This window comes from Oryzias latipes, chromosome 12 (genome assembly GCF_053564925.1).
Source record: "Oryzias latipes strain Hd-rR chromosome 12, Olatipes_Hd-rR_3.1".
Lineage (NCBI taxonomy): Eukaryota > Metazoa > Chordata > Actinopteri > Beloniformes > Adrianichthyidae > Oryzias > Oryzias latipes.
Genome location: NC_136248.1, coordinates 26,573,116 through 26,600,712, shown reverse-complemented (window position 1 = coordinate 26,600,712; position 27,597 = coordinate 26,573,116). Strand labels below are relative to the sequence as shown.

The window sequence follows — 27,597 nt, the reverse complement described above, 5'->3', positions numbered from 1 at the left end:
AACCTACCCCCAAATGACACCATTGACCCCTTGGGGGGGGATATCACACTGTCCAGGCCACCAAAGTGGAGCCTTCATGAGCGACATGCAGGGGGATGGAGGATAGTGATGCAAAGATTGGGGGAGATGTTAAGTACAGTATCTAACAAGGTTCACACAATGTAAGGAAGTGATCTTCTATTTTAGGATATTTTTTCTTATTAGTGTGGTGCTTTGAAATGAGGCATGTTTGGTGCTTCACCTAAGAAGGCAGAAACAGCAACCCCATACTTTTACCCCCCAGCTTCACTCCAAACACTCAGAGGAGGGGCGATAGAGCCAGGCAGCCCAGGAGTGGAGACATACCCCTGGGGACACCAAAGCAGGCACACGGAACGCAGGAAGCTGCACCAGAGCCATCCCCAGAGATAAGGAGGAGACCCCCCTCCAGCACAGAAGTATCCTCACCTCCTGCCAAGTAGAGGCTCTTTTCAGCTGAGGGCCACCATGACGGCAATGGATAGGAGGGACAGATGCACACATCCTCCATATCTGACAAATCTCTCATAAGTTAATTCACACACCCCAACCAATTTTTTAGGCCCGCCCCATAACCACACCCAGTTAGGAGAAACCCACCAGAACCCAATGGGAGCTCAAGACTTCAATGCTCCAGTGTACAGGGTTAAGGCTTTCTTATGCTTTTTAACAATATTTGCCAATAAAATACACCAAATTTGGTTGAGGGTCTCAGATCGAGATATGTTCAATTGATGAGTAAAATGTAATAAAAAAGAAAGGTGAAAGTTTCATACTGATGGAAATGCATGAAAAACGTTTCACAGCTGCAGGCGGCTGTGATGTACAATGTCACACTTTGTCGTGAACATTGGGATTCAGAGCTTATTATTCATGTACCACTTTGCTGGAAACTGATCTAACACATGAAAAATAAGCTGGGAATGAATACCAACATTACAAATGGAGCTTCATCCTCCTATTTCTCTGATGTTTGACTGCCCTCCCCCATCATTCATCCGCTCTCCACAGAAAGCCTGTTTCGTCCTTGAGAATCCTTCGTTCTTCCGTCTCTGTCCTGTAGAGCCTGTTTCACTGTTTACCTGAGGATGGAGGGAGTAGGTTCAGCCTGATGGAGCTCTGCTGCACATCTTTTCCCTATTCTGTTTATCTCCCTTCCCCTCTCTTGGCTGCCAGTCAATCTTTTTCTCTTTTGGGCTACGGTCTGGTAGTCTAAATATTTAAGGTGCTATGCAGGAGAAACCCAGCACAGAAACCTCCAGCAGCTTGGGGTGAAAAGCCACCATGAAACTGGAGGAAAAGAAGCTGTCAGAATTTCAGGAAATGGTGGAAGGAGTAACTGGCGTGAATAAAAATTAAACGGACAAAGACACAGGATTCATTTTTGTGACATGCTTTGTGTTTTAGGTAAAAAAAAATTGCTTTACTGAAATGCATTTGAACGGACAGAGTAGAATATAAAGCTGTTCGTTCATTTTTTCTGTTTTCTTAAGAAAACGTCACTAAAGTTTTCACTTGAAATGTGCCAAATGTGCAACAAATTCCAAAGTCTTTAATATAATTCAATTGTGACAAACCTCATTTCCACAATCTAACATTTTAATATCTAAATATCTTTGTTGAGTGCAAATTTCTGCAACTTAAATGACAGTTTGGCAATCCCATATCATCAAGGCTCTTCCTCCGCCAGTTAAGCTAATTTTCATGGTTTTATATTTGATTTTGCTATGATTTAGACTTGATTTTCAAAATGAGACGACTTGCATTGTCATGCAAAAAATTGGTTGCATTTATGTTTTTATAAATCATATGTCTGGACTGTCTGACCAATTAAAATATCCTTATACCAGTAATCTAACCAAGCCACTGATAGATATAACCATATAACAGTTTTGGGTTTATGAAACTATTCTTCTTATTCTAAATTAGAAAGTTCACTTGTTTTCAGTCTAAATAGAAATCCCACTGAATTATTAAAAAGGAGACACCAGCCAATTTTCATAAATGTAAAGACTTTTGACCTAAAATTGTTCGTATTTCTCCTCCAGTTCTCTTCTTCTTAAGTTTCATTAAGGAAAATGCAATGACACATTTATATTTTGGTCTGAATATGGTGTCATAGTAATTCATAATTGGGCTTTATAACTCATCATCCTTTTACCATAGATAAACCTATTCGATGTCTGTTTTCTAGAGCTGTTATCTGACATGATTGTTTCCCTTATTGTCACTAATTGTTTGTTTGTTTGTTTATTGAGCCTGCATACGGTCACTGCAACAACCACATTTCCCAGGCTGGGATCAATAAAGTATTTTTATTTTATCTTATCTTATTGTAATCAAAAAATAAAAATGCTCAAATTAAATGATTTTTTCTATTCTTTCAATGTGTAAAAAAATCCAAAACAATCAAAACTACATTAATTGATTATAAACAAAAAACATAAAATAACTATCTTGAATTTTACAGAACCAACGACCAACTTTTATTTCCAGAAATTTCAAAGCTCATGGAACAATCTCTGGAAAGGTTTACAATAGCATTTCTTCTTTATATTGATTTTTAAACCGCCTATATCACGCAAACTCAACCTTTTGAGCTTTTAAGTGTTTTATAATATTAATTCATCTCTATTAACAAACCCAAAGTGGCATTATGATCCACTAACGCAACCCTGAATATTCCTCCAAAAACCTGCGCTCTGAGTACCAGCCCCTCCCAATCCATGAAAAGGAGCGGGTTCTCTCAAGCTGACGTAGAAAAGTGAGTATCAGTAATCAATAGAATTGTAAGTCCGTTCACATTTGCATACATGATCAAATAAATCAAAGACACTGGAAATGAAAAAACATAAAGACGTGAGGAGAGGCATAATGTTGATCGGATCAAGTTTTCTAAGTTTGTCTCTTGTTTTCTCTGCCAATAAGCTAAAGTTGATGTCTCCATGCTCACGTTAGCTCACTGCAGCTTTGCATGCCTTTACGCACATTTTGAAAGATCGATTGCAGGATTTAAAAGACAAGGAATTGTTGTATATAATTGAGCGGTCATGAACCAGCACTAAATGTGTAGTTTTCTGTTATTTTGTCATAACAACTCTCTTTGGTTTCACTACCGTGTAGCGCATCATGAATGAGCTCTACTTCCTATCGGTTTCTTTTACAGCTTCTATAGCACAAATTTCACAACCAAACTGGAGACTATTCAATTTAGAGGATCCTCTTCCAGCACCTCTGTGTTGCTGTGTTGAGATTTTCTTTATCCAGACATCTTGCTGGCCAGTTTCACTGGATGTTCCCTCACTTTTTTAGAAATCCACGCCCCTGGATCAGGCCCAGTCTTATCAGCGCCGAGTGGGAAGCAGACAGACGGCGCTCTGCCGGCGTTCGATACAAACCAGGTTAGGAGTGGGTGTGGTGGAAAGAAAAAACAACTAATGGATTGAAAGTGGGTCTGGGAAGCACTCTCTCCCATTGCATCCTGTAAGGAGTTAAACCAACAACCCGTCTGAGATTTTGTGCAGTTAGAAGCACTTCAGACTTCTAACAGCCTGAGCTAGTGGGTGGCACCACAAAACGCTGTCACACTGACATCTAAGAACAAGTAAATTAATTTAGGGCTGTGATTGTCAAAGACTATATTGTATTGAAGTGGAGTCGATCTCCAAAATAAAAGCCTCTATGTGTTGTCTTGTTTGCGATAAGAGGAACCAAAATATACGAAATGGTCAATGTTTGACCTTAAGAGTTGGCTCTTCTCAAGAGCATTTAAACTCTAGAATACAGAAACATGATGGATGCTGAGGCGTTCGGTTGAGAGCGCTTCCTGTGAATACAACAGTCTCTGCGTTTGGCACGTTTACAACAATCAATAGCTTTTCCACTTGCACACTTATTAGACATTACTTGAAGACTATGCAGTCCACTGAACACATAAACAAGTCAAAGGCATATGAGTTGATAGCTCAGCATTCTCCCACTTTAATGCTCCTGCTTAAGGTCAGAGATTACCTGCCCTTTGTATTAAGAGATAAAGAGAGGGGAAATTATACAAACCAAGAATTGGTTTTTGGCCTTTGTGGGAATTCCCTTTTTTTGTTGCTTGCATCATTTTTGAGTAAAGTTAAAAAAAAAAATTAAAAAAACCCTGAAATATCTACACGCACCAGTTGACTTTTTACATTATCAACATCTGAGATGCATTTAAAACAATATAGATGCTGCCATGTTGGAATGTTTCTATGGCAACCACTCTCATCAATCATGAGTAAGGTTTATGGAAATCCTCACCCCTACCACTTAAAAATGGTAAATGTTGTATACTTGTTTAGCACTTTTCTACCTTCCTTGAAGTTCTAAAGCGCTTTCCAGTCACAGTCCCACTCATCTATTTACCCACACATTCACACTCCGCTGCTGAACACTGGCACCAGCCTTCCACCAGAGGCAAGGCGGCGTTCAGTGTCTTGCCCAAGGATACTTCGACACATGGGCGGACAAGGCGGGAATCGAACCTGTAATCTTCCGATCAGAGGTCGACCGCCATACCGCTGGGATAAGCCAGTCAATACAATTTTTCTAACGTTTGACATAAGACTAAATATTTTTTTCGAGACATCTGATTGGTCAGTTTAAAACTTTAAAAACTTGGTCTACATATCATGACAAAAAATCTGGATTATCAAGAAAAGGGTTAAAAAAAAGGTGCGAGAATGGTTATTCTGACAAATAAAATGACTTATAAGAGTTGTTTATGTCTCTATAGAAGTATATGGGATTAACGCATCAAGGAGCCCGTGAGTTCTTCCTGTGACTGGAGCGTCGGGGGGACGGGGTCCGGGGGGGAGGGAGTCACACAGTCCAGTTCTCATATAGAGTCAGCGCTGCATTGACAGCTCAAAACTCTCCCAGGGCATGTGTCAAATACAGGAAACGGATGGGGTTTTTACTCTGTTTGCTGAAATCCTGAACTTACTTTATTGACATAAAGCAGGAAACAATAGCAGGGAAGTTTTCTCTTTGCATTAATAAAGGCAGAAGTCACAATACTCTTGTGTACTTTTTATTGATCTTCAAGAAAAAAAAAAAAAAATCCCTCAAATAATTGCCTTCCTTTCTAAGCCTGAGGCCATTTGAATATTTATTTATTTTCCACTAATCGCTTTGCTACTAGTGTATGCAAGACGTCTGCTTTGATGAAAGTTGCCTCAAAAATGTTTCTATAGGAAAAAAGAATCTTATGATGAATAATAAACATTGTTTTTCAAATGTTGGGAAGCTGAGCAGAAGCCTTTGATCATCTAAACCTAATAATGACCTATAAGTTTATTGGTTTTATAAATGGTAAGTGCTGTATATTTATATAAGGCTTTACTACCTTCTTAGGGGGAATTGAACTGTTATATTCCGATCAAAGGTCGACTGCTCTGCCTTTGCACCATGGTCGAAAGACTAGTTGATGTGAGATAAATACTCTGCTATTTTGTGTTGATATTCTTGGATTTCCAGTCTATTTTTCCAAATACTTTTCCAGGGAAAACTCTTCTTTCTAGGATGATAAATTTAGACTGTTGCTGAAACAAACAAGAAAAACAAACGTCTGCTGCTCTAACTATATTTTTTGCATTTAATATTGTGCCTTCTCATTTATTTTTGAGTTCAGCAACACACAGATAAAAGACCTGTCAGGATAACTGAATGAAAAGCGCAGAACATGAGACAGCTTTTTTGAAGAACCGCGACATAGGCAAAGGTCGCTGCTTATAATGACTCTCATCTGTGCCCATAGCCATCCTCAGCATGGGTAAAGGTTGTGCTCAGACTTCCTCTGAGTTCAGGGTGAGTAATTACAGAAGATTAGTCCATCAGAATTCAACCATCCCATCCTGTAGCACACTTGCATTTCAGATAAAACCATAAAAATGTCTGTTTTTGTGCATAGACGCTTCCATCTGTCGCCTGTCGTCTGAACAGTTGGGGGAAGAATACAGACAGCAAAGCAGGCTTCAGTTAGACTCAGAAAAATCAGCAGTGAACGGTGTGTGTGCGTGGGGGGAGGGGGGGGGGGGTCCTGCCAGATGCTGAGAATGTGTGAGATGAGCTGAAATGTGGCTGCGGGGCCCTGGAGACCCAGTCGGAGGATTGGGTCAAGAGAAGAGAGGAGCAAACCTCGTTCATCGCAGAGGATGAGCTGGAGGTTCAGCGATAATCCGGCTTTTACAGCCTCTGTGAGTAACCCTTTGGAGCAAGATTTTGCACGCATCACATCTATGCTGATGCTCCTCATCAGAAGTCCTTCCTGCTCATTCAGCCGTCACCTCACTAAGCCCTGGCTGGCCGTGTTGTTTGTCACTGAAAAAGCAGCGAAAGTGCAGACGAGAGAACAGAAGTTTGATCAGATGTTGTCCGGTTAATCAGGGATTTCAGACCACTGCACTTCTCCAAGAAAAAATGTCCTAACCTCTAAGCATTATGGGAGTCAACAGAAGCAATGGCACCAAAATACAAGTCACAAGTCACGTGGGGTGGGGGCGGGGGTGGGGTTGACCCATATGTGTGCTGTCCGGGATCGTGAAGGCCCCACTCCAGTCATCTTTTGATTGATTTTGTGGGAGGGACCCTTGGTGTGGAGTAATCCTACCCCTACTTCCCATCATCCCTTTGTTTACACTCTCTCCTGTGAGATTACAGCCCCTCACAAGCCCAACCTAGCATTAGCGGTGCAACAAAGGTGGTGAGCAATATTGGAGCAATCCAGCTGTCTATAGCCTGATGCCAGCGAAGACGTACATCAATCTATTCGTCTGAATGTGGATGCATCAGAATGAAGCAGAGCAGGGAGCTTGTGGGCCCCCGATTCTAGCTTTTTGCATCACTTTTTTAAGCATCTTTTTGTTTTTCTGCTTCTGATTCATGTACGTGTTAAAAGCAGCAAAGACACAATCTGCATAGGAGTGGGTCTTCAAGGGGAGCAGAGGTGTGTCTGGCAGTTAAGGGATCTTCAGGGACGTCATGAAAACGGAACGTACCGTTGTTATGCAAGTGGTAAATGTATTGTGAAGTATTTGTAAGGATAATGCAAGTTGAAAGCAATTCTGTCATATGAGTGATGCTGTCGTACAATGCCTTTACACCACATTAGTTGTTAAGAAAGGACATGTACTGGATCCCGTATTTACCCCTGAGGGCAGCTGTGACTATGGGTTCAATGAAATGCCTCCACAAACGACAACAAGGACATTGAGTGTCCTTGGCTTTTTTTTTTCCTTTTTTTTACCAATTGAGCTCTAACTGTTTCACAAAAGTTTGAGGAAAAACTCCTCAGAAGTCCATATTTGGAGCTGAGAGAACAAACAGCATCAGCTGTCGTACATCTTCCATCCTGCAGCCCATGAATCGGTTTTCATACTCCTCGTATCCAAGACTTGAGAACAAAACGTGATAACTTATGGAATGGTCTTTCTGGCCCAAGGATGTTTCATAACGATCTCAAATGCAGAACCACCACAAAGTTCTCGTAAAACTCCTCCACTCTTCCAATTCAGCTGCAATGTTTTTTGGCAGTTTTTGACTTGATAAAGACCCATATTTTGTTTAGGAAAAGAGGAAAAATAATATTTCTTACCATAAAGTGATTCTCAACAAGACTTTTGCCTATTGTAAATGATTGACACATCACACAAAAGGACTACAAAAAGCTACAAAAAAGTAAAAATGTCTCACTTCTCAGACGGAATGTTTCTAATGAAAGACAAAAACACAGATTACACTGGGATGAAGGAGCAAAAAACATACCTAAGGCACCTAATCCATGCACCAAAGAGGGTTTAGGGCTAAAGCTTTGACTGGAAGATTGAGACGTATGTTGGCAGTAGGTATGTAAGTAGTAGCTCTGCACAAAACAGCCTTTCACTCAAAGAGAGGAAGGAAGCTTTTAAGGTACAGAAATTAACAAAATAAGCACACCACTCCCACGCAAAAGAAAAAAAAAGAGATGCTTGCACAGGAAAGAATAATAAATGATCAGCTACTCCAGGCCTCCTTTGCTAGAGTCTGTAGGGACGCCTGACTCAGACGTCTGGCAGGCACATTGCACCGTGGGAAAGAAAGGCTGGCTGCTAAGTGAGATCAGGTGGTTGCAGAGCAACGGCGAGGAGAGCCAAAGCAGCCGCCGAGCCAGGTTCTGGTAGCACACACGGCTCGATTACAGAGAGCACAACCTCAGGAACATCTGCTAGGAAGCTGGTCGCAGGAGCAATGGGGTTTGTCTCTGAGGTCGTGCTTTGATTATCGGAGGACAGAACAGCTGGCTGCAAATGTGACGCGGGATGAAGATGATCAAACCAGCCGTCTGTAAGACATGCTGATCACAGCTGGTGATCTGCAAATGACTGCTAAGTTTTAAACACATTGGTTGACCACATCAGACTTTGCTGGACCTGGCCAAGCCTATACTGATGAACCCCTAAATGAACCCCTAAATGACACACAGCTTATTCTGGCTTGTGCTTGTACAAAGTTTTACTCCAAAAATCAAGAATCAACAACAAACCCAGTAATGCCAGCTTTAAAAATGAGATATAATAGCATATATATATTTTGTTATTTATTTTTCTATTTCTAAATAAAAAAATAGAAATGTATTCAATTAGGTCATGGTCAATAACCTATTGTTTAAAATTTAAAAGAATTGCTTCCTAAATTTAGTAGAAGACAAATATATTTAGTAAGACTTGTAATTTGAATAATACTGATAACAGTTTGACAAAATCAGCACTAGCATGTGATTCCAGCCAAGTAGGGCTTTTTCTTTTATTTTCTTTACTGCAACTTTTATCCCCTGATGTAGCATAAAAGATACCCAACATTTTTAAACAACAAAGTGTCACCAACAGAATTATGTACAGGTTTTGTCAGAGAAATCTGGACAATTTGACCAAAATTCCATTAGATTGCAAACATTTTTTAATTGGCTCAAGATATACGTTAAGTTTTTTTTTAGAAAAACCTGGAATTACCCACACAGTTACCCACATAAGCTCAAAAATTTCTACCTCAAAAAAAAAGTTTTGGGTGAGATTTCTTTAAATCATGAGCTCAAATTAAAAGGAAGAAAACTCCAAGTTTTGTTCTGGAAAAGACTTCCACGTTGAAACCAGTTAAATTAGATATATTTATAAGTGATCTCTATATGGAAAAATCACTTCAGTCCTTTCAGTGCAAAACAGCCAAACTTATAATAGATAAGAGACTCACTTACAGTTCAGTTTAACCATATTATGTCATCCGTGTGGCTAGATTTGATTTCTTATTAGATTAGATTTTTCGAAGTAACCTTTTGCTTTCCTAGTTGGAATCTTTTCTGATATTTGATAAACAACATATTTTACTCCTAGGTTATTTGGTATACAGTATTGGACTCACCAAATCCTCACTTCACAAAGAAGCTCAGACGCAGCAGGCCTGACAGGTGTTGGATCACGCCCACTGAGGCAGTTTGAATGCCAAGTATTCACCGCCCCCTTGTTAAACAGAAGGGAAACCCCCTTTTGTGCACTAATGAAATTTTTTTTTTTAAAAGTGGACAGAAATGTGACATCATAAAAGAGCTAATTGGTAGAATATGAAAAACCAATATCTAACAGTACAGGTTTCTTCAAACAATTTGTGACTTTATTAGTATTTTGGGAGCTATAGTGCCACATGTAGCCTGCAGGCCCCCAGTCTACTGATCAGCGCTGTTGAGCAAACAAAAGACCTCAATGACAGAGAATTTATAACAAGGCCAGAGGTCGAAACACGGAATGACTCCATAAATTAGAGCTGGGGTCAAGGGTCAGATGTCACACGGATGAGCATCAGGGATGCAGCATCGATTTTAGCCTCATAGCTCATGAAAATGGAGATGAAAACCACCAGGAGCACTGATCAGGATCAATATGAGGAAGCAGTGTTTGTATCTTTGATGCAGGGAAGCCACTCTTGGCTTCTCCGTGATTAGAGCCAGCACACGAGACTGTCACTTGCTCAACCGGATATTACTGCATCTTTTGGGGGCTTTTATAAAACAACTTGTTGGAATACCTTACAGGAACCAGATTAATAATTGATCACATTTAAGTGGCCTTGTAGGAAAACAAATCCGTTCATTTCAGCTTCTCCAATCATTAATGTTGTTCATATTGATGTTTCTTTTTCTCCGTTCTACGTGATGTCCGCCAGGTTTTTAAATTCAGAATTTGAAAGAACAACGCTATCCACTTTCCATTTTATATAGAGCAAATAATAAGGATTACATTGCAGCATTTTTGACATATGAGAAACAAATGGAGTCACCTCAAGCAAAAAAATATGACAAAAATCTGATTGTTCTAAGGTGGTTTTTCTATCACGCACTTTCAAATCTGCATCCTGTTCCGGGTCAGGTGCCATCGTGCAAAGGTCACCGGTCCATCACAATGAATTGAGTTTATTGATTTTTTAAAACCTCATTCTCTTGCAGCGTTTTGAGTGAACATAACCACAGCTTTCGGGTTTTGACCAGAAGCCAGCCGCAATACTAATCTCTTTAGCTCGATGACCTCGATTTAATGGAAATCTCAGCTGAATGTTTTAGCAAATATGACCTAAACAAAATACATTTTGAAGAAATTGAATGAATGGTTTGTGTCAAATGATTGTTGCTTACTGTTCATACAATACAAACAACAGGCAAATTGAGGAAAGTTAATATTTGTGCCTCAAGAAATGGTTATTCTAAACTATTTTTTCCTCTGTAACATGGTCATAGGATTAGGGGTCAACCGACTATCGGCACCAATATTTGTTTGCTCTTCCTGTTGAGAAACGGTTTCTCATGTGGAGAAGCTCTGGAGGTAGTCCGGACGTGTCAAAAGTACTTAAAGATAAAAAAACTCCTGATATTGTAATAAACATGTCAGTCTTCTGCTTGTCAAAAAATTACGGGTTGCACTTTTAACGCATTAATAACACATTAACACAAAAGTTATTACCCTGATTAAGTACCACTCCAATCATCGTTTGATCTACTAAAAAGCGTTCCCCATGGACTTTTCTTTTTTTTAAGTTGTGGGTGGGACAGTTCGCATGGAGTAAGCCTTTCCCCATTTCCCATCATTCCATTGTTTACACTCTCTCCCGCAATTACAGCCCCTCAAAACCCCGACCTAACATTACCTGTGCAATGAAAAAGGCAAGCAATATCAAATACTGTAGTAATTTTGACATTTCACCTACAAGCTTTTCCCAGTGGCTTTTTTTCATCTGCTCCTGATTCACAGCGGTTTGAATAAAGAAATAATCAGAAATGCACTTTTAAGCTTAATTTTCTTTACTTTTGTTCTCCAAGAACACACTAAAAACACCAAAAAAAAAACAACCCACAGTTTTCATAGTAGTCGGTCTATAAATGTGCTTTAAAAAGGAATGTTTGTCTTCCCCGTACTGAGAGACAAATTCTAGTTTTTGATGCCAATATTTTTCACTTTAACAGCAAATGAATATTTGCCCCAGATATTGGGTATCGGTATCATATCAATTAATATCTACCAACAACAGCATGAAATAAAAAAAGTAATAAAGTGTTGTGGGATAGCCCACAATATTAGAATGAAGACCAAAGCAGTATTTGTCAATAAGCCAAGAAAACTGTTTGAAGTTCACACATCCACCCCGACATTTTCCTCGCTATTGTCTCCGATAACCATCATCAATTTATCATCTAACGCCATTAACTGTGGAAATAATAGTCTTAGAGTCAAAGAGCAATAGAATTTACAGAAGTAAAACCAACGAATCAGTCTGGACCAATAAGCCATGGAAGCCTGTGTAGGTCATGGAGATGGAGCTCTTCTTTATTTACCACGGTTCAAAAATCCGTCTGTCTTTTAATTAGATCCAAGCACAGGAAGCCCGGCTGTTTTCTAAAAACAACACGAAAGGGGTGGCGAAGAAGAGGAAGTGACCATTTTTTTCCCTTTTTTGACCTGAATATTCAAACACCCCTGTGGCACTGGACAAAGAAAGAGGCGAGCACTCAAGTTCGGAGAGAGGAAAGGAGGACAGAAGCTGGCTTCCCACGCACACATCAGGGCAAAGTTCAGCAAAAATATCAATCTTTCTTATTTATACTTTCTTTCTGCTCTCATGGCTGGATGGGGTGATGCATTTTTAGCTTATAATTGTCTCTAAACTGCAGAGCAAGCTGTCAGGACCAGGATAATATTTGCACTCTGAAGCCGAGACTTGCCTCTGGCATCGAATAGTTTTCATGTTCAAGTCTAAGCATGTCACTGTTTGTTTAGGTCATTGACAAACTTCTAAGCTTTTCTGTACTTTTGCTTCCTTAAAGAACCCTCCTGACATCAGTCTCCACACTCATAGAAGGCATTTTGAACATAAAAATGGGAAAAAATGAGAAGAGAAGCTTGTTGATGGAAGCCACAGAGCACAATCCTATGTGGGTGGATGCAAGAACAGGGTTTTCCCTAAATCCGGCAGCTGTGCTGCAACTCTCCACAGCCACAAGCACACCCATGAAGAATGTGAGAATGAAGCCGCACTTACGATCTACTGAAAATGTGGAACATGGTCCAGCAAAACCCCCTGCGAGCCCCAAAACGCACACCTCGGCTTTAGTTTGCATTCCTCCCGGCTGTTCCTCTTGAACCTTTGCCGACTATTTTGTAGTCTCTGGGAACGTGGCTGGAGCCTCTGCCCTGCGCGCTACACCAAAAACCGCTCCCTCGGGATGACTGCTGCTCCGAAACACACCCCTCTCCACATCCCATTTAAAAAGACAGCGCTGTTATTTGGGACCAGCCTGCCCATTCTCCACTGGATTTAGATGGTGGTAACATTACACTCAGATGAAGTCATGAAGCAGCAATACTGTACAAAGATTTGCTTCCAGATCTAAGTGATTACATGACCTGAAACAGATCAACCCCCCTGCAGACTCTCGTTTTCATCACAAACTTTCTGGCAGTTTTATTTAAATCCTCTGAGATGTCGTTTTAATATTTTCTTCTTTATCTATATTTAGCTCAGATTTCAGCTGTGTTGTTATGTAACAAACTCAAACAGGGTAGTGGCAGAGAAAGCAACTGAAAGAGGGATAAAAGAGGGAGAAAAAGGGTTTTCAGGCAGAATTTGTGTTTCTGTCACAATCAAATCCACCTCCCCGTCTGTTTCTGCTGCTGACACGGACTCTGACTTGGCAGCCAGGAAGTCCATCCCCTCCTGTTCCCTTTTCTCTCCCCCTGTAGCAGGAAACAATGGCTCGGCCTTCAGCTCCACGCTCTGTGGGAACCGTGCCGTTTCTTGGCTGAAGGGAAAAACTCAACGAAATAAAACATGAAGGAAAGAGAGGGGACGCACAAAAGAGAAGACAATTAGGGCGAAGACATGCACAGCCATGTGTTGTTGCGTCCTTTCAAAATAAAAAAGTAACAAACGCAACGTATACTTTGGAGTATAAGTTGTATTTTTTTGCGCAGTTTGGCGGGGGATGCAACTTATATGTGATTTAAGAAAAAAAAGGCTCATATGTTCATTATTTTCCCACTAACAACCACTAGAGGGCCCTGTAGTGTGTGTCAGTATGAAAATAACAGCAATGCAGAAGAAGGACTGTGCTGGCCTCGGCAACGCCTTCTAAATCTGTCACTTCCAATGAAAAGTCTACGTAAAAACGTGTGTATATGCGCTTTTTGACCTTCCGCCCTCAAAACTATCGCATTCACGCCTCACTACGCAAGTCTGTTTCCAGGTTATGCGTACATCCGCGTCTTAAAAGTTAAACCAGTTGAACTGTGACCAATTAGGGACTCTGATTTGGTAGTGACGTCTGGATGACATTCCTTTGTGTGACCGAAGTGCCAACTGTTTGAAAATGTATCATAGAGGAGAAAATTGGGGTTTGTGTCCGGCTGGAGTTAAATGGCACAGAGTCTTTAATATATCGGAATCAAGCTGTGACAGAAAAAGCCTGTAGCAAGGTTCATGAGATTTACACCTGTTGAGCGTTTCACATCAAGCCTCTTCCAACTCTTAGTACATGCACTGGTATCTGGTAGCAACAGTCCAGTATGAACACCGTATGCTAAAAGTGCATTGAAGAAGTGATTTGAAGTGGTATTAAGAGTTTTGTTGACTTGTTAGCATGTTCTTTATGCTCTGGTTGTCTGAATAATTGTTAATATCTTGCTCTGATATACTAGACACGTATTCAATACCTTCTATGTTTCATGAACCTGAACTCGATTAGAATAGTGCGCATACGTCAGTCTATTATTGTTCTCTATTGCATTTTTAGGATTTGCCTTTCAAGATGAAATGTTTTTTTTCCCCTCTTGTTTTGTTAAATACATTTCCTCCGACTTACACGTGATTTTGTCTTAAACTCAGGAGCAATTTATAGTCTGTAAAATACGGTAATCTGAAAAAAAATAATCCGATGGGCTAACTAAGGTGGGACATTTGAGTGAAACCATGTCAAATTGACGTGGAGGAACTCTGTGTGAACTGGTATCAACTGACTTCCCCAACAATGCCTCTCATTGTGAAGTGGGCAGCAGAAGCGCCTTATAAGTGCACAGCTTTTCCAGTTCCCATACAATTTGGGCCTCATTTGGGAGGCGAAACTAGTTAAGGTTCAACATAGTCCTTGCCCTGAAAGCCGTGGATTGAGGCTGCCTTCTGTAATCTAGAGTAAACAGACTTGTACGTTACACTGTAGTGAAAAAAGGCTGGTTAAAGGTTAACAACAAAGCCAAGGCAAAACTTTGAGACTAAACAGAGAGCGGGGGGGGGGGGATTTCCTCATTCCTCTGGTCTGCGCTGTGATCATATCAGCCCTCACAGATTTGTTTAGAGTGGGGTACTCCTAAACAAGAAAAAAAATAAGATGGAGGCGAGCTTTTGTAGCTTTCAAAGGGTTTTTTGAATTTGCAGCTGCTGCAGACGTGGAATGCTGACGTTTGGGAGACGTGGAAACCTGTACGTTTTGTGCCTGTGCGTCGATGTGCAAAGGCTAGAAACGGATTTCTGAGAAAAAAATCTGCCAACACATGCGAGGCCGGGAGCCAAACGTACAGCAGCAGAGAGCAACATGGGTGGGGTCATGAGATAAGTGAGGCTAACATTCTACCCATGAGGAATTCGCCACCGTTCCCTCGCTACAACAAAGTTGTTTACCGTGTGTCACCTGCATGTGTGACGATACAGGACAAGAGGAAAAGAAAGGATGTCGGGGGAAAGAGGCAGGATACTGTACATTCCAAGCAGGTCTTCACAAGTCTGAACAGCAGAGAGATGGGTGGACAAAGAATGACAAGTATGGGACAAGGGGGTGATGACAGCAGAGTCAACAGAGGAGAGTACAAGGACAACCAGAAGACATCATGTATCACTGCCTGTTCTGGAGTCAGCTGCTGGTTCAATACCTGTCTGTATCTTTATTGATCTCTCAAATAGTTGTCCTTCCATCCTAAGAGAGTCACTGTCAAGAAAAGCTTCTTCTAAATGAATATTTAACCAACACAGACACATGAGATTATTATGGGTTTTTAGACAAAACAAGCATTTTGGCAGGTCATTCTTCAAACTGTCCCACACGGCAATGTTAGCTAAGGCAGTGATTCTCAAGTAGTAGCAGATTGTACTACAGGAAGTCCTTTTAAAAAAAGTAAACTAGATTATTCCTTATAGTACCCCTCTCCCGAATAAATAACGGAATAATATCTAGAAGAGTAATTTCCATTTCTCCATATCCAAACCCTGAAGTGCAAATCACTCAATGGAAAAAAATAGTAATATTTTTTATAAATAATCAACATAAAAAAAAAAAAAAATCCACATACCAAAACACACTTCCAAAAAAATTAAACAAAATAAAAAAGAAACGTTTCAGAAAACCTAAGTGATTTACAGAAATCAAAATGAAATGTTCAAAAATGAAACCCAATAAGGAACCAGAAAAAAAAAGATAGTATGGGACACTGCTGAATGAGCGATGACATTACATAACAAAACTTTCTTAACATTTCTAAATGTCTTTTTTGTTAGAAAAAGCACAGGGAACTCTGGTAAACATACAGCTAGTCTTTAAATCTATAAGTTAATGTCCCACTCCAATGAAAATGACATCTTTGCTGTTTTTTTAACATGCTCTTGTGGCATTTTTCGCATGATGGATGACATTTATAAAGAAAGTTTAGCTCAACATTGCATTTCAGAGTATTTCTTTATTCTTTATTTCAATTAAGTCAGGAGCAGACAAAAAATGCGCTTTAAAAAATAACGTATTTGTCATGTCGAAAATACTCTGGGCGGGCTAGTAGCTCCCTGCTCTGCTCTAGATGACTAGATCTACGTACGTCTTCGTTTTTCTCGTCTGAGCTGGCACAAAACTGTTCGTCTGGGTAGCTTCATTATGCTCGTCTCTTTTGTTGCACCGATAATGTTAGGTTGGAGGTGTGACAGTCTGTAAATTGGAGGAGAGTGTAAACAGAGAGCTCTCAGCAATGGGAAGGAAAACAATGGGGTGGGGTTGCTTAGTACCAACAGCCACTCAGAGGCAAATTTTTGATAACTTACTGCCGCTCTTTAGAAACTATGTCCTTAACAACGGGTTTTGGCTAAAAATTGCTAAATTATAATTACAGGACTACTGGGAACACTTTGAAAATAGATCGAAAGATGATCGGAGTGGGACTTTAAAAACCAACAGCAGTACATGCTAAAAGACAAACTGGTTCCTCAAGTCTTTAACTGGTTTGTCGTTTCACATGAACCTGATATTTTAAGACACAATATTTACTGAAAACTCATTAACTCGCCAAAAAAGTTTCAAGTTGGACTTTTTGGATGTTTCTTACGTTTCTTAGAATCCTTAAGTGCCCGTTTTTATCAACGTTAGTATTCAACAAGCATCATGTAAAAACCTTTGCCATTTTATCAGGCAACTCAGGGAGAAGGCAGCCATTAGTTAAGGCCCCTCGTCCTGCCAACCACACTTAAAAACCAAACACTGCAGAGTAATGATTCATTTCTGAGCTCAGCAAGTTTCTTATCTTGTTGGTGAAACACTAAGTTGAGGTCGCGCATACTGAAGACTAAGCACTACCTTAAACAGATGGGCCCTGGATATTTATATGGATGTTTTTAGAGGATATTTTGTCAGATGCGAGTGTTTCCAGATAAAGAGGGGCGACAATGGACCTCACTGAAGCTGTTTTTTCTTCTTCTGTAAAGACAATGGAAATCTGTGCTACTCAGGAGTGAAACATACGTCCCCTGAGATGGTGTTAACAGCACCACGGCTCTTTTGTGGCTCCAACAATCTAGAATTAATGATAGTATTTTCCTTAATATGAAGCGCAGCGGGCTATAAGGGCACACTGTCAATGAATGGTCTATTTACAAAATTCCGTCATGTATAAGGCGCAAGACAAAAGAGTCAGAGAAACTCATACTTTATTCACAGTAGCTCTGAGACTTGTTTCTAACATGTAAAAAAGCGACTGATACCGCTAAAACAAACCTTGCTTTGGCTAAAATAACTCCCAACCTCGTTGATGAAAAAAAACAAAAAATGCTCTGACACCGCTACACACAGCCAAACATTTTAACAGAGTGCCGTGTGTCTTTTATAATCGCTTCACATCAGTGAGCACAACCAAAATGAATCTGTATGTAAGGCGCTCAGAATTATAAAGTACTACCGTTTAAAAACTAAAAAACTAAATACACTTTAGGTGCACCCAATAGAGTGAAAAATACAGTAAAGAAAAAGAAAAGTGATCTTAATGAGCCATGTGACGCTTGTGGAACAAGTGTATCATTATTTTGAGTGAAGGAGGCTCTAAGGGCATGGGGCAATCAGATATTGAATTCTATGACTTTATGTTCTTTATGATTCATATTTATTGTGAACAGTGAACACTGATCTTTTTTTCATCAAACATCTTCCTAAACAAGAACTTTTTAATCCTGGCTCCAATTTCACTAAAAAAACTTTTAAAACAGACCAAATTAAATCCTCTTCTGTGGTTGTGAACTCTCTTTGACCAGAAATGCAGCACTTAGCAGCGGGATCACTTTTAAACAGATAGAATTAGGATTCACCCTAACTCTTCCTCTTAATAGGATTTTCAGACAAACCCTCTTTGTCTAATTTGCTGAAGATTTCATTTGTATCAGTAGTTGCTGGTTCTGTGTAATAGGCCTACGGATCTTTGCTCGTTAGAATTCAAAGGCAGTTCTGATGGGATCAGAACCTGTTTGGTGTCTGAAGTGATGCACGGAGGCAGAAACACAGACTTAAATGTCGATACTTCTGGTTAAAAAGATGAGGGAAAAGCACAGAATTACAGAAAGATGTGAGCTATCTGTCCCTGTTGTTCTTATTGACTCTGCACTGCAGTCTTCAGGGCATTAGAGAGCAAATGAATGATTCAATTATTGACACTGCACAACACTGCCCCACTGTAGCCATATGTTCCTGTTTCATCCCTTCCCACACACAGGGTTGAGGGATCAAGAATAATGCTGACGAACGCTCTCCGCAGAGCCAAACTTCCACCGTTTTTTCGAAAACAAGACATTTCGTGTGGAGGCCTGACGTTCCGTCTCCCGTTCATGCTCCAAATCCTTTTCAGGTTAATCACTTGGACTCCAACGAGCCTAAATGCCACTCTCATGTCGGGGTCTGACGGATAAATCCCGCACACGTGAGCCAAACTGCTGGCTTCTAATGAAGCCTTAAAAATGTGCTGCATCATGTGGGAGACATCCGTGCGCTCACAATTAAATATTGTTGTTTAAGTGCTTAGCCCTGGCAGCAGCCCCCGTGCATACCCCCTCCCCCTCCCACCCTTTATGGGCACGTGTCTGGTCAAATGCTCTGCTCCACTTCATCCACTTCCAGTAAATCAATGAAATGACAGAGATGATCCACACTGATGTTAAGTCTCTCAGAAAATAAAATAAAAATCTCCCAAAAATCAACAATTCTCCAAGTTGAAGCCTATTTTTCAGGAATTCCTCATTTCTTGTAATCTTGGCTGCTTTTTTCCTTTTTTTACCCCCATAAACGAATGTGTTTGTTAAGCCACTTAGCACAGATTTATAAACCATTCATATGTGAAAAGAATTAGAAATAATCCAGTTTACTAAGTCAGCCCCATGTTTGTGTTTTTTTTCTCTTTGCAGATTTAAATTATTTGCTCTTTTAACCACCATTATTTCCTCAAAAATGTGAATTATTACCAAAAAGATGTATTCCTACTTTTGTTATTCGTCATAGATGCAACTAAAGAAATGTAAATATGACTTTGTAACTGCATTGTTAGGTTTATCCTTTCAGAAAAGTGGCTTGTTATGCTTTTATTATCTAAAGGTAAGTTATACTGGTGCAACGAAACCAAAACGAAACGAAATTTCTTTTTAAAATCAGATGAATTAAAGGCCAGCATTCAAAAGAGAGGCCCACCAAACTTTAAAAGTGCTGAATTCTGTTTCAAAATCAGAAAAAAAGTAGCTGGAAGTGAAACTGCACCACACTGTAATGCACTAATACAGCTTAAATTAACATCAAATGTGTTTTATTTCATTGAAAATGAGAATCTGAATAGACAGCCAATGTACAAAAGAGCTCTAGTCTCCTAGAACGTTGGAGCATAAACAATTGCTGACTGTCGTTTCAGTCATCTTATTTTTCTCTCCTCCACAGCTCCTCTTCATCCTCCTCATCGCTTTTTCCTGCAGCCTTAATCCTGTTCAGTCCGTCTTATCTAACACAGACGCTCAGATCAGGCATCCACGCTCCCAACAGAAGCAAACCTCTGGATGCAAACGTGTGAACACACATTAGTACAAGCGGAAACGTTTGTTCACACATGCAAGCACAGTCACTGCTTTTGAATGGAGGAAAAATATCCTCATATTGTTGCACAAAACCACAGAGTATGCATATTCACGCATTTAAATTCAGTTTTGTCTCAACAGAAAGGCCACCAGGCGGGCTTTGGTACTGGATTCTGCAGGGGAATGACCAAAACCAAACATTTTTGGTTAATTTTAGACACTTGAAAAAGCAAATCTTGATTCAAAAACGTTTTCCCTGAGGGTGCAAAAAGAAAGTTTCTATGAAAATTTTTTATATTTTCTTAATCAATAATTTTATACATGCTAAAATTGAGGCACAAAATGACATTTCCACTAAATTTAACAAGAATTATTTTACAATTAGAGGTGACTTTTACTTGACACAATAAAATACCTGCAAATTCACCACAAATCTTTCTAGAACTTCTTGTTTTGCACAAAATTATGCATCTTTGCATTTGTTTCCAGTCTGCAATCCTTGTCAAAGTCTGTTTTTAGAAGCGTATATGTCTTTCAGTTTGCTGCAGCTGTGTGGACGGTGTAATAACTGGAGCATGGATGTTTGTGAGACATCAAATCCTAATCAGCAGCTATGTTTTAATCATTCACCCATGAAATGCAAATCACTCAGTGATGGTCGGTGTGATAATTTGGAGCGACTTACTCCCAGATAAATAAACGTGCAGACTGAGACTCCCAGAGGGGTTTTTGCGGATGGCGGCCCCTGCGAGGACGGCGGCGTGGTTCCCACAGTGACACAGGCTCTCTTTGAACCGCTAATAGTCTCCAACATCCATCCAGAATGGAAGCGTTGGCCAAAAACCGGCAGCTGACCTCGCAGTGTGGCCCAGTCATCTGATTTGTGTTAGCTGGCTGGTTTCAGTCACACAGGCCGGTTTCATGGGATGCAGCTACAAGCAGGATTAACACTCGGTCGGCTGGACGGACTATCAAACCAAACAAAAAGAAAAACTTGTTTGGAGGATAATTATGAGGTTCTATTCTGAATGCATGCAGGTTGCAGCTGAGAAAACTGTTCAGGGGGGCAACCTCCCTTGCATTGCCACTGAGAGACAAGCAAACAGAGCAGCACAGCTGGAGTATGAAGAGGCAAAGGAGTGTAAACAGTCTGATGGAGCCGGTTTCTCGCATCACGGCAACACAGTGAAATCTTTATCTCACAAGCTACACAAAAGATGGCAAGACAGTACATGTGGAGGAGCAGGAAAGCACTCACCAAGCATTGTGAAAATCTCGCAGAGCAATCACAAGGAGAGGAAAATACCGAGAAGGAGAAGAAGAGGAGGAGGAGAGGAGGCGGGAAAGGCAGAGACGGATCAGGGCAAAGGCGATTTCAGAGCTCCATTTTCCCCCCGCCGTACATGTAGATCACTGCTCGCCTCCTCTTACTCCTCACGCGCGCCGCTCTTCCTCCTTCTCTGCCCAACTGCGTCTCCCTCTCCTCCTGCTGCTGCTTTAAGGCGAGGGGTGGAGAAACGGCACCACAATGCTTCCCCCCCCAACCCGCCCTTCCTCACCAGGGCATGCCCTACTTCCCATGGCGTCTCCGAATTGGGACACACACCCTTTTTTCCTCCTCTGTTTACTCCCCTCACTCCTCATTAATTGAAGTCAAAGGCAGGGAGCTCTGCTCCCCGTGTCTCCTTGGGTTCCTCCCCCTCAAAACAAACTCCTTTTAAAATGCTTTTCTTTCTGTGTCAGTGATTGACTGGATCCTCCATCCCTTTCTGCTTCCACAGGGAGGAGCTTGCAGGAGTTGTGGAGGGAGCATGGGCAGCCTAGCCTGGCCCTGCCCCCTCCCTGGGTGGTTCCAGAGGGAGCGTGTGTGGTCTTTGTCCTGTCAACTTTGCTGCGAGGAGTGCCGTTTTTATTGCTAGCTGCTGCGAGATGGTCTGCAAGCACGGATCAAGAGTCCAACTCCGCCTCGGCTAGAAGACTCGGTGCCAGTCAGGCAGAGGCAGGAGGTGGGAGGGCTTTGACACGGTCAATTGAAGTCGGGATTGGTGGACGGGCAGGACGGAGAAGGGAGCTATTCCTGGAGCTCAGGGGGTGGCAGGGCCGCTGCATGAGGATAAGAGCTGGGAAAGGACAGACCGATAAGACGGGGCAGCCGTGGAGGGGTTGCTCAGAGGAGCCGTGGCCACTAATCTGCACTCCCTGCACGTCTGCAGTGATGTCATTGAACATGACATCACCCGCTTCCTCAGGCGCTCACGCACACCCGTGCATGTGCGGGTCACAGGTTCACACCTATCAGCAAACAATAGTTCACGTCAGACACAAGGGAGGCTTCAGAAAAGGGGAACCAGGTGGACGACACAGGAGGGTGTAATATTTGGAATGAATTTTAACTGAAAACTTCCTTTTTATTGAACATTAAAGCATCCTTATACCAGAAGCACCTAATTTCACTTCAATTTATAATTTTTCCCTGTTTGGCATCAATTTTCAAAAATAAAAACAAAACTCCAACTATTTTGGAATTTTCTGTACAAACATTTTTAATTTTTCTATATTAAAAGACCAACTCCAATTTCCTTTCGATCCACTTTCGAAGCATTCCCAGTGATCTTTTATTTAAGATTTTGCTGTTTTTATCAAAAAACCTGTATTGTTTTCTAGGACTTAGCTTCTGCAGAGCGGCAGTAGTTGTTAGAGTTGTGGGCAAGACCATCTGTTACTCGCTTACAGTCCCTCACAGCCCCAACCTAACACTACTGGTGCAACAAAAATGGCGAGCAATATTGCAGCTATCAAGCCGTACAGTTCTGAGCCAGAAGCCAGCTCAGAAACAAAGATGTACATGGATCCATTTGTCTGCAAATGGATGCGTCAGAATTAAGCGGAGGAGGAAGCTTGTGGCCCGCTTGAATAAATAAATACTCAGAAATGCAATTTTGATCTTAATTTTCTTTCCACATGTCCTCCATCCTCAGACCTCAGAAAAATGCAAGTTAATTGTTTTAAACAGGAGTTATTGCGTAAAAGAGTAAAGGTGAGGCACAAAATTCCTCAGCAAATGCTAAAAAAAAAGAATAAACTCGTTACTTCTGTAGAGTAATGACTGCAAACAGTAAATCTAATTTTCGCAGGCACACTCACTCTACATTAGCACCGGTGAACATCCAAGGAAGGGACATAGAGAGAGTGGATTCATACAAGTACTTGGGTGTTCACCTCAACAGTAAACTGGACTGGTCACACAATACAGAAGCACTGTACAAAAAAGGACAGAGCAGACTTTATCTGCTGAGGAGACTGAGGTCTTTTGGAGTGCAGGGATCACTCCTAAAGACTTTTTATGACTCTGTAGTGGCATCAGCCATCTTTTATGGATTGGTCTGCTGGTGTAGCAGCATCTCGGCTGCAGAAAGGAAGCGGCTGGAGAAGCTTGTGAAGAAGGCCAGCTCCGTTCTGGGGCTGCCTTTGGACTCAGTGCAGGAGGTGGGAGAGAGGAGGATGGTAGCTAAGCTATCATCCATGATGGAGAACGACGCCCACCCCATGTATGAGTCCGTGTCCTCTCTGTGCAGCTCCTTCAGCGTCAGACTGAGACATCCTAAGTGTCTGAAGGAGCGACACCGCAGGTCGTTTCTACCTGCTGCCGTTAGACTGTACAACCTTAACTGCTCCCAGTGAACCACGTTAACCAAAATCATCGGCTCTGTCATATTTCTTTTATCCTGTGCAATAACCGATATATGGTCATCCTGTGCAATTTTTTTTGGGAAATGTATGTGTATATTGTGTATATATGTGAGTATATTGACTCCATATTGATATAAAACTTTCTTTTATATATTGCTCTCTCTCTGCCCTGTACTGCTGCCGCAAAAAGGAAATTTCCCCATCGTGGGACGAATAAAGGAATATCTTATCTTATCTTATCTTATCTTATCTTATCTTATCTTATCTTATCTTATCTTATCTTATCTTATCTTATCTAATATATAAGATGGTAAAAGCTAAAAATATATATTAAGATATAAGACATATAAATACTGATAAACTATGGATATATTTCTTCTTCTTTTTTGTTTTGATTGCTTGAAATAAATCAATTCCAATTCCATGGCTTTTAAAAAAATAGTTCCATTTTCTTCTAAAATTCTCTAAAAGACGATTCTTTCTTAAAATTAGTCATACGTCCAGCAGAGAGCGCTATAGAGCGGTGTATTTTGGCTTAACCTTATAAAAAAGTAACAGCAACTAACAGTTCCATTGGCTAAAGCTAGCTAATATGAAAGGATTTTGATTTAGTCATACATATTTAATGAACCATCATACTTGTGGTTGCAGATGCATCATGTTTTTCTCTGTTTTTCATTACATTTTACATCCCAGCAGAGACTTTCCTTCCTGGGAGGGACAAAATAAAAAACAAACCAAGTGGGACTTTAAGGAGAGATCCTTCTTCTGGGTTTTTGGAGGAAAAGTTAGTGGTTGGAAGCAAAACCCATAAAACATTTAAAACATTTCACGTTTTTAAAAAATCTTGATCAACGCTTGGAGAAGTGAGCAAACCATCAGGCATTCATGTGACTTATTTGCTGTCTCGTGTTCCACAGTTTTCAGCCTTTATTTTGCAACTTTTTATCATTAAATCACTGGTTTTCTGCTAATTGTATACTGCATATATTAATATTTTGAAAATGTAACTTCAGAAAACAAGTGTAGTTTGAATAGAAACTGGGTCAACATGAAACCCTTACTACCTGAGATGAGAGAAAACCGTTCAATTAGAATTACTTAGACTGCTGCAAAGCTTCTTCTCTTTCACAACAGACATCTGTTTTTTTTTCCAGTTTGTAGTGAATCAAAGCTGACTTCTTCTACAGTATTTGGATGAAACGCTGATAATCACATCTTGTCAGGTGTGTGACAAAATACCTGAAACTTTGGCTGATTTTTTTCCTTTTTTTTTTTGCCTCAAGAGACTAATTGTTTTTTTTTCTTCTTCTTACCAGAAAAGCTTTCTTGATCTCTGCCTTCTTTTCAGAAATGCCCATCAGCTCTTTGTGCTGCATACATTTTACAGACTTACCCTCTATTATCCGATCAGCTTAAAAGCTAAAAAGGTACATTCTTTCTGGTTCATTTAATCTTATTAGGTAAAACTAAATCTACCCATCTTCATTCCACAAAAACCAATCACTAATACCCCCCTCCATAGAATTAACTACATGTACCTAAAAGGCCACGGCTCCTGAAGACTCCACACTAAAAATGATGTCTAATAATCTCACTCAGAACGCGTGCAATCCCCTCACCACTGATGACATATCAGAAAAGAGCAACACTAGCACTGCTTAGACTTCAGTTTTACATTAAAGCAATCCCTGAAAAATGCAGTGAATTTTATCAGTTTTTATTTTTATTTTTATTATTATTTAATTTATATACAGGGTAAAAATCTGTAACTTCATGTGTCTTTGATTTTAAAAGCACAGTGTAAAGACTCAGACAAGACAGGGCTCATAGTGAGCGCGCTCAGAACAAACACGCCCTTTTTGCTGTGAGAATGTCTCCGGCCGTGACTCATTTGGAGAAAAAGTTCTCGTCACGTCCTGCATTTCTAAATTATGAAGGTAAACATACAAAAAAAAAACTTATTTAAAATACCAGGACTTACTTTAAAACTTTACTCTAAAAAAGGATAAAATTATTATAAATTGTATTTTTTGTACTTTTATCTATACCTATAACGACTCATTCAATTTATACTTTGGAGGATGGAAGAACCAGAAATCTTTTTTTAGGCTCTGAAAAAAACAATTAAAAAAAGTAAATAAACCATGATATTTACTAACTTTATGCTCCTATTATGTTTGGCAAATCATGCAATAATGGAAACAATAAAAAGACAAGGGAACATTTCAGATACAAATGCACATTGAGTCATATATTTAGGCTTTTATTTTGATAAGGCATCACTAGCAGAGCTGAGCTGCTTATACGCCACATAAGTCAATCTGTCTGCATTGTTCCTTCACTTTAGTTGTTCAGGCTTTACAAGTTTAGGTCTGAGAACCACAAAAACTCTATTTTTAGTGAACTGCAGAGATGTAATGTGAGGCTGACAAATGTGTTCACCGTTTATTAATAGATTTACGTTACTAGAGTTTGTTTTCCAGAGTATTCAAAGACTGAAGATCTGTGGAGTCGTGTCCTACCAATGATGATATGTGCGATAGGTAAGTAGTAAACTAAAATCTTCATCCCCAAAAGCTTCTATTCTTCAAAATTTTTCAAAATAAGTACAAAAAGGAAAAAAAAATATAGTCAAATCAGGGTCACCTCTAAGAAAATAAACAAACAAAAAGGTATAAACATTTTAACACGAAAAAACATTTATATTGAGAATTTGGGTTTAAAAAAAAGTAAATTAAAAGAAATTTATAGATACTGAAAACTTGAAATGTGGCCTACATAAGTGATAAGGCTCTCCGACATATAGGTTACATCAGAGGATGGTTGACACAAGCGGCGCCGCCATAAGACGCTGTTCTGAAGCAGAAATGACGTCATCATATCCTCAACTACCCAATGTCAATCATGTTCCAGTAACGAATGGGCTCAAAGCCCCGTCCACACATAAAATTAGGGACAAAAACTAAGTCTGAATGGAGAATATAATTTGAGGACTGAAAGGACAGAGGGAGAGAAACAAAACACTAAAATGTAAAATACATAACCGGAAGCTATTACAAACATATTTTTGTTTTCATTTGGTAACATGTTATTCATGTTTCCGCATTTCTTTATATATATAAATTTTCAACAAAACTGTTTTTTATTTTTAAATATATATATATAAAAAAACAGTACAATCTGGTTTTTCATTTCCTTGAAGCTGATCCTGGTTCGACACCGGCATCCACTTTGATTTATAGATCTGAACGTAAAAACACCGACCATCATGGAACAATTAAATCCTCAGTTGTTGCAGGATTGTTCTTCAGGAAACACAGAATCTTTGCACCAAAGTTTTAAAAACTTTCTGCAGGTTTCTCGTCAAAACGAGGAGGAATCTCGCTCAGTTCAGTTGCTATGGATGCAAAATAGAGACAAGTAAACTCAGCCAGTTGCTCAATTTAGCAACCCAAGCCAGCGCTGGCTTATACGCCATAAAAAGGAAGCGAGAATAATGCCAGACATGCTCTTTGACATGCTGGATAGACAGATGGTGAAATGTAAAACCTTTACATCCTTCAGATGCTTCCACTTAAGATTTGACGTCACACCAACCCTCCTTTTAGACCCTTTTCTTCTCAAACCTCTCTGCCTCCAGAATGCCAATCTAAATATTGTAAATCCTTTTATCTTATTTCTTTACTGAGCCATATGTCCTCTGCTGCTCTGCAATCTCTCTCATCAAACACAAACATCATTTGAAGAAAGAATGGAGTTTCAAACATTTAGTTAAACCTCCACACTCTCTGAAAGGCGCTGATAATGAATAAATCAGGAACAAATATTTTGTTGCTGTAAATTTGTGGCAAAAGTTTAGATAAGTGCCTGGAGTCCCAATTTGTGACTCTGTCCAAGGTCATTGGATAGACAACATTTCTGCTCAGGGTTGATCCATGAGTTTGATCCATGAGTAGAAAAATAAACTATCATATCTTGCCTTTTTGCTTCGTCTACTGG

General features: G+C 40.1%; 1 protein-coding gene across 16 annotated transcripts in view; it reads right to left on the bottom strand.

Moving 5' to 3' along the window:
• The window catches only part of dab2ipb (DAB2 interacting protein b), a 166,997-nt gene that overhangs the window by 48,368 nt on the left and 91,032 nt on the right, over nt 1–27,597 (bottom strand). For 2 of the 16 annotated variants that reach the window (XM_023960458.2, XM_078955472.1), the window contains exons 1-2: nt 21,164–21,377; nt 20,591–20,873 (exon numbers count right to left, since the gene is read on the bottom strand). The exons of 7 other annotated variants lie outside the window; for them this stretch is intronic. In XM_023960458.2, the coding sequence (XP_023816226.1) occupies nt 20,591–20,781 (191 nt within the window). In that variant the 5' untranslated portion in view covers nt 20,782–20,873; nt 21,164–21,377. Of the gene's footprint in view, nt 1–12,603; nt 12,785–20,590; nt 20,874–21,163; nt 21,394–27,597 lie in introns of those variants that run through there. 7 more of the 16 variants (XM_078955476.1, XM_078955475.1, XM_023960459.2 and 4 more) reach the window with 5 other exon arrangements.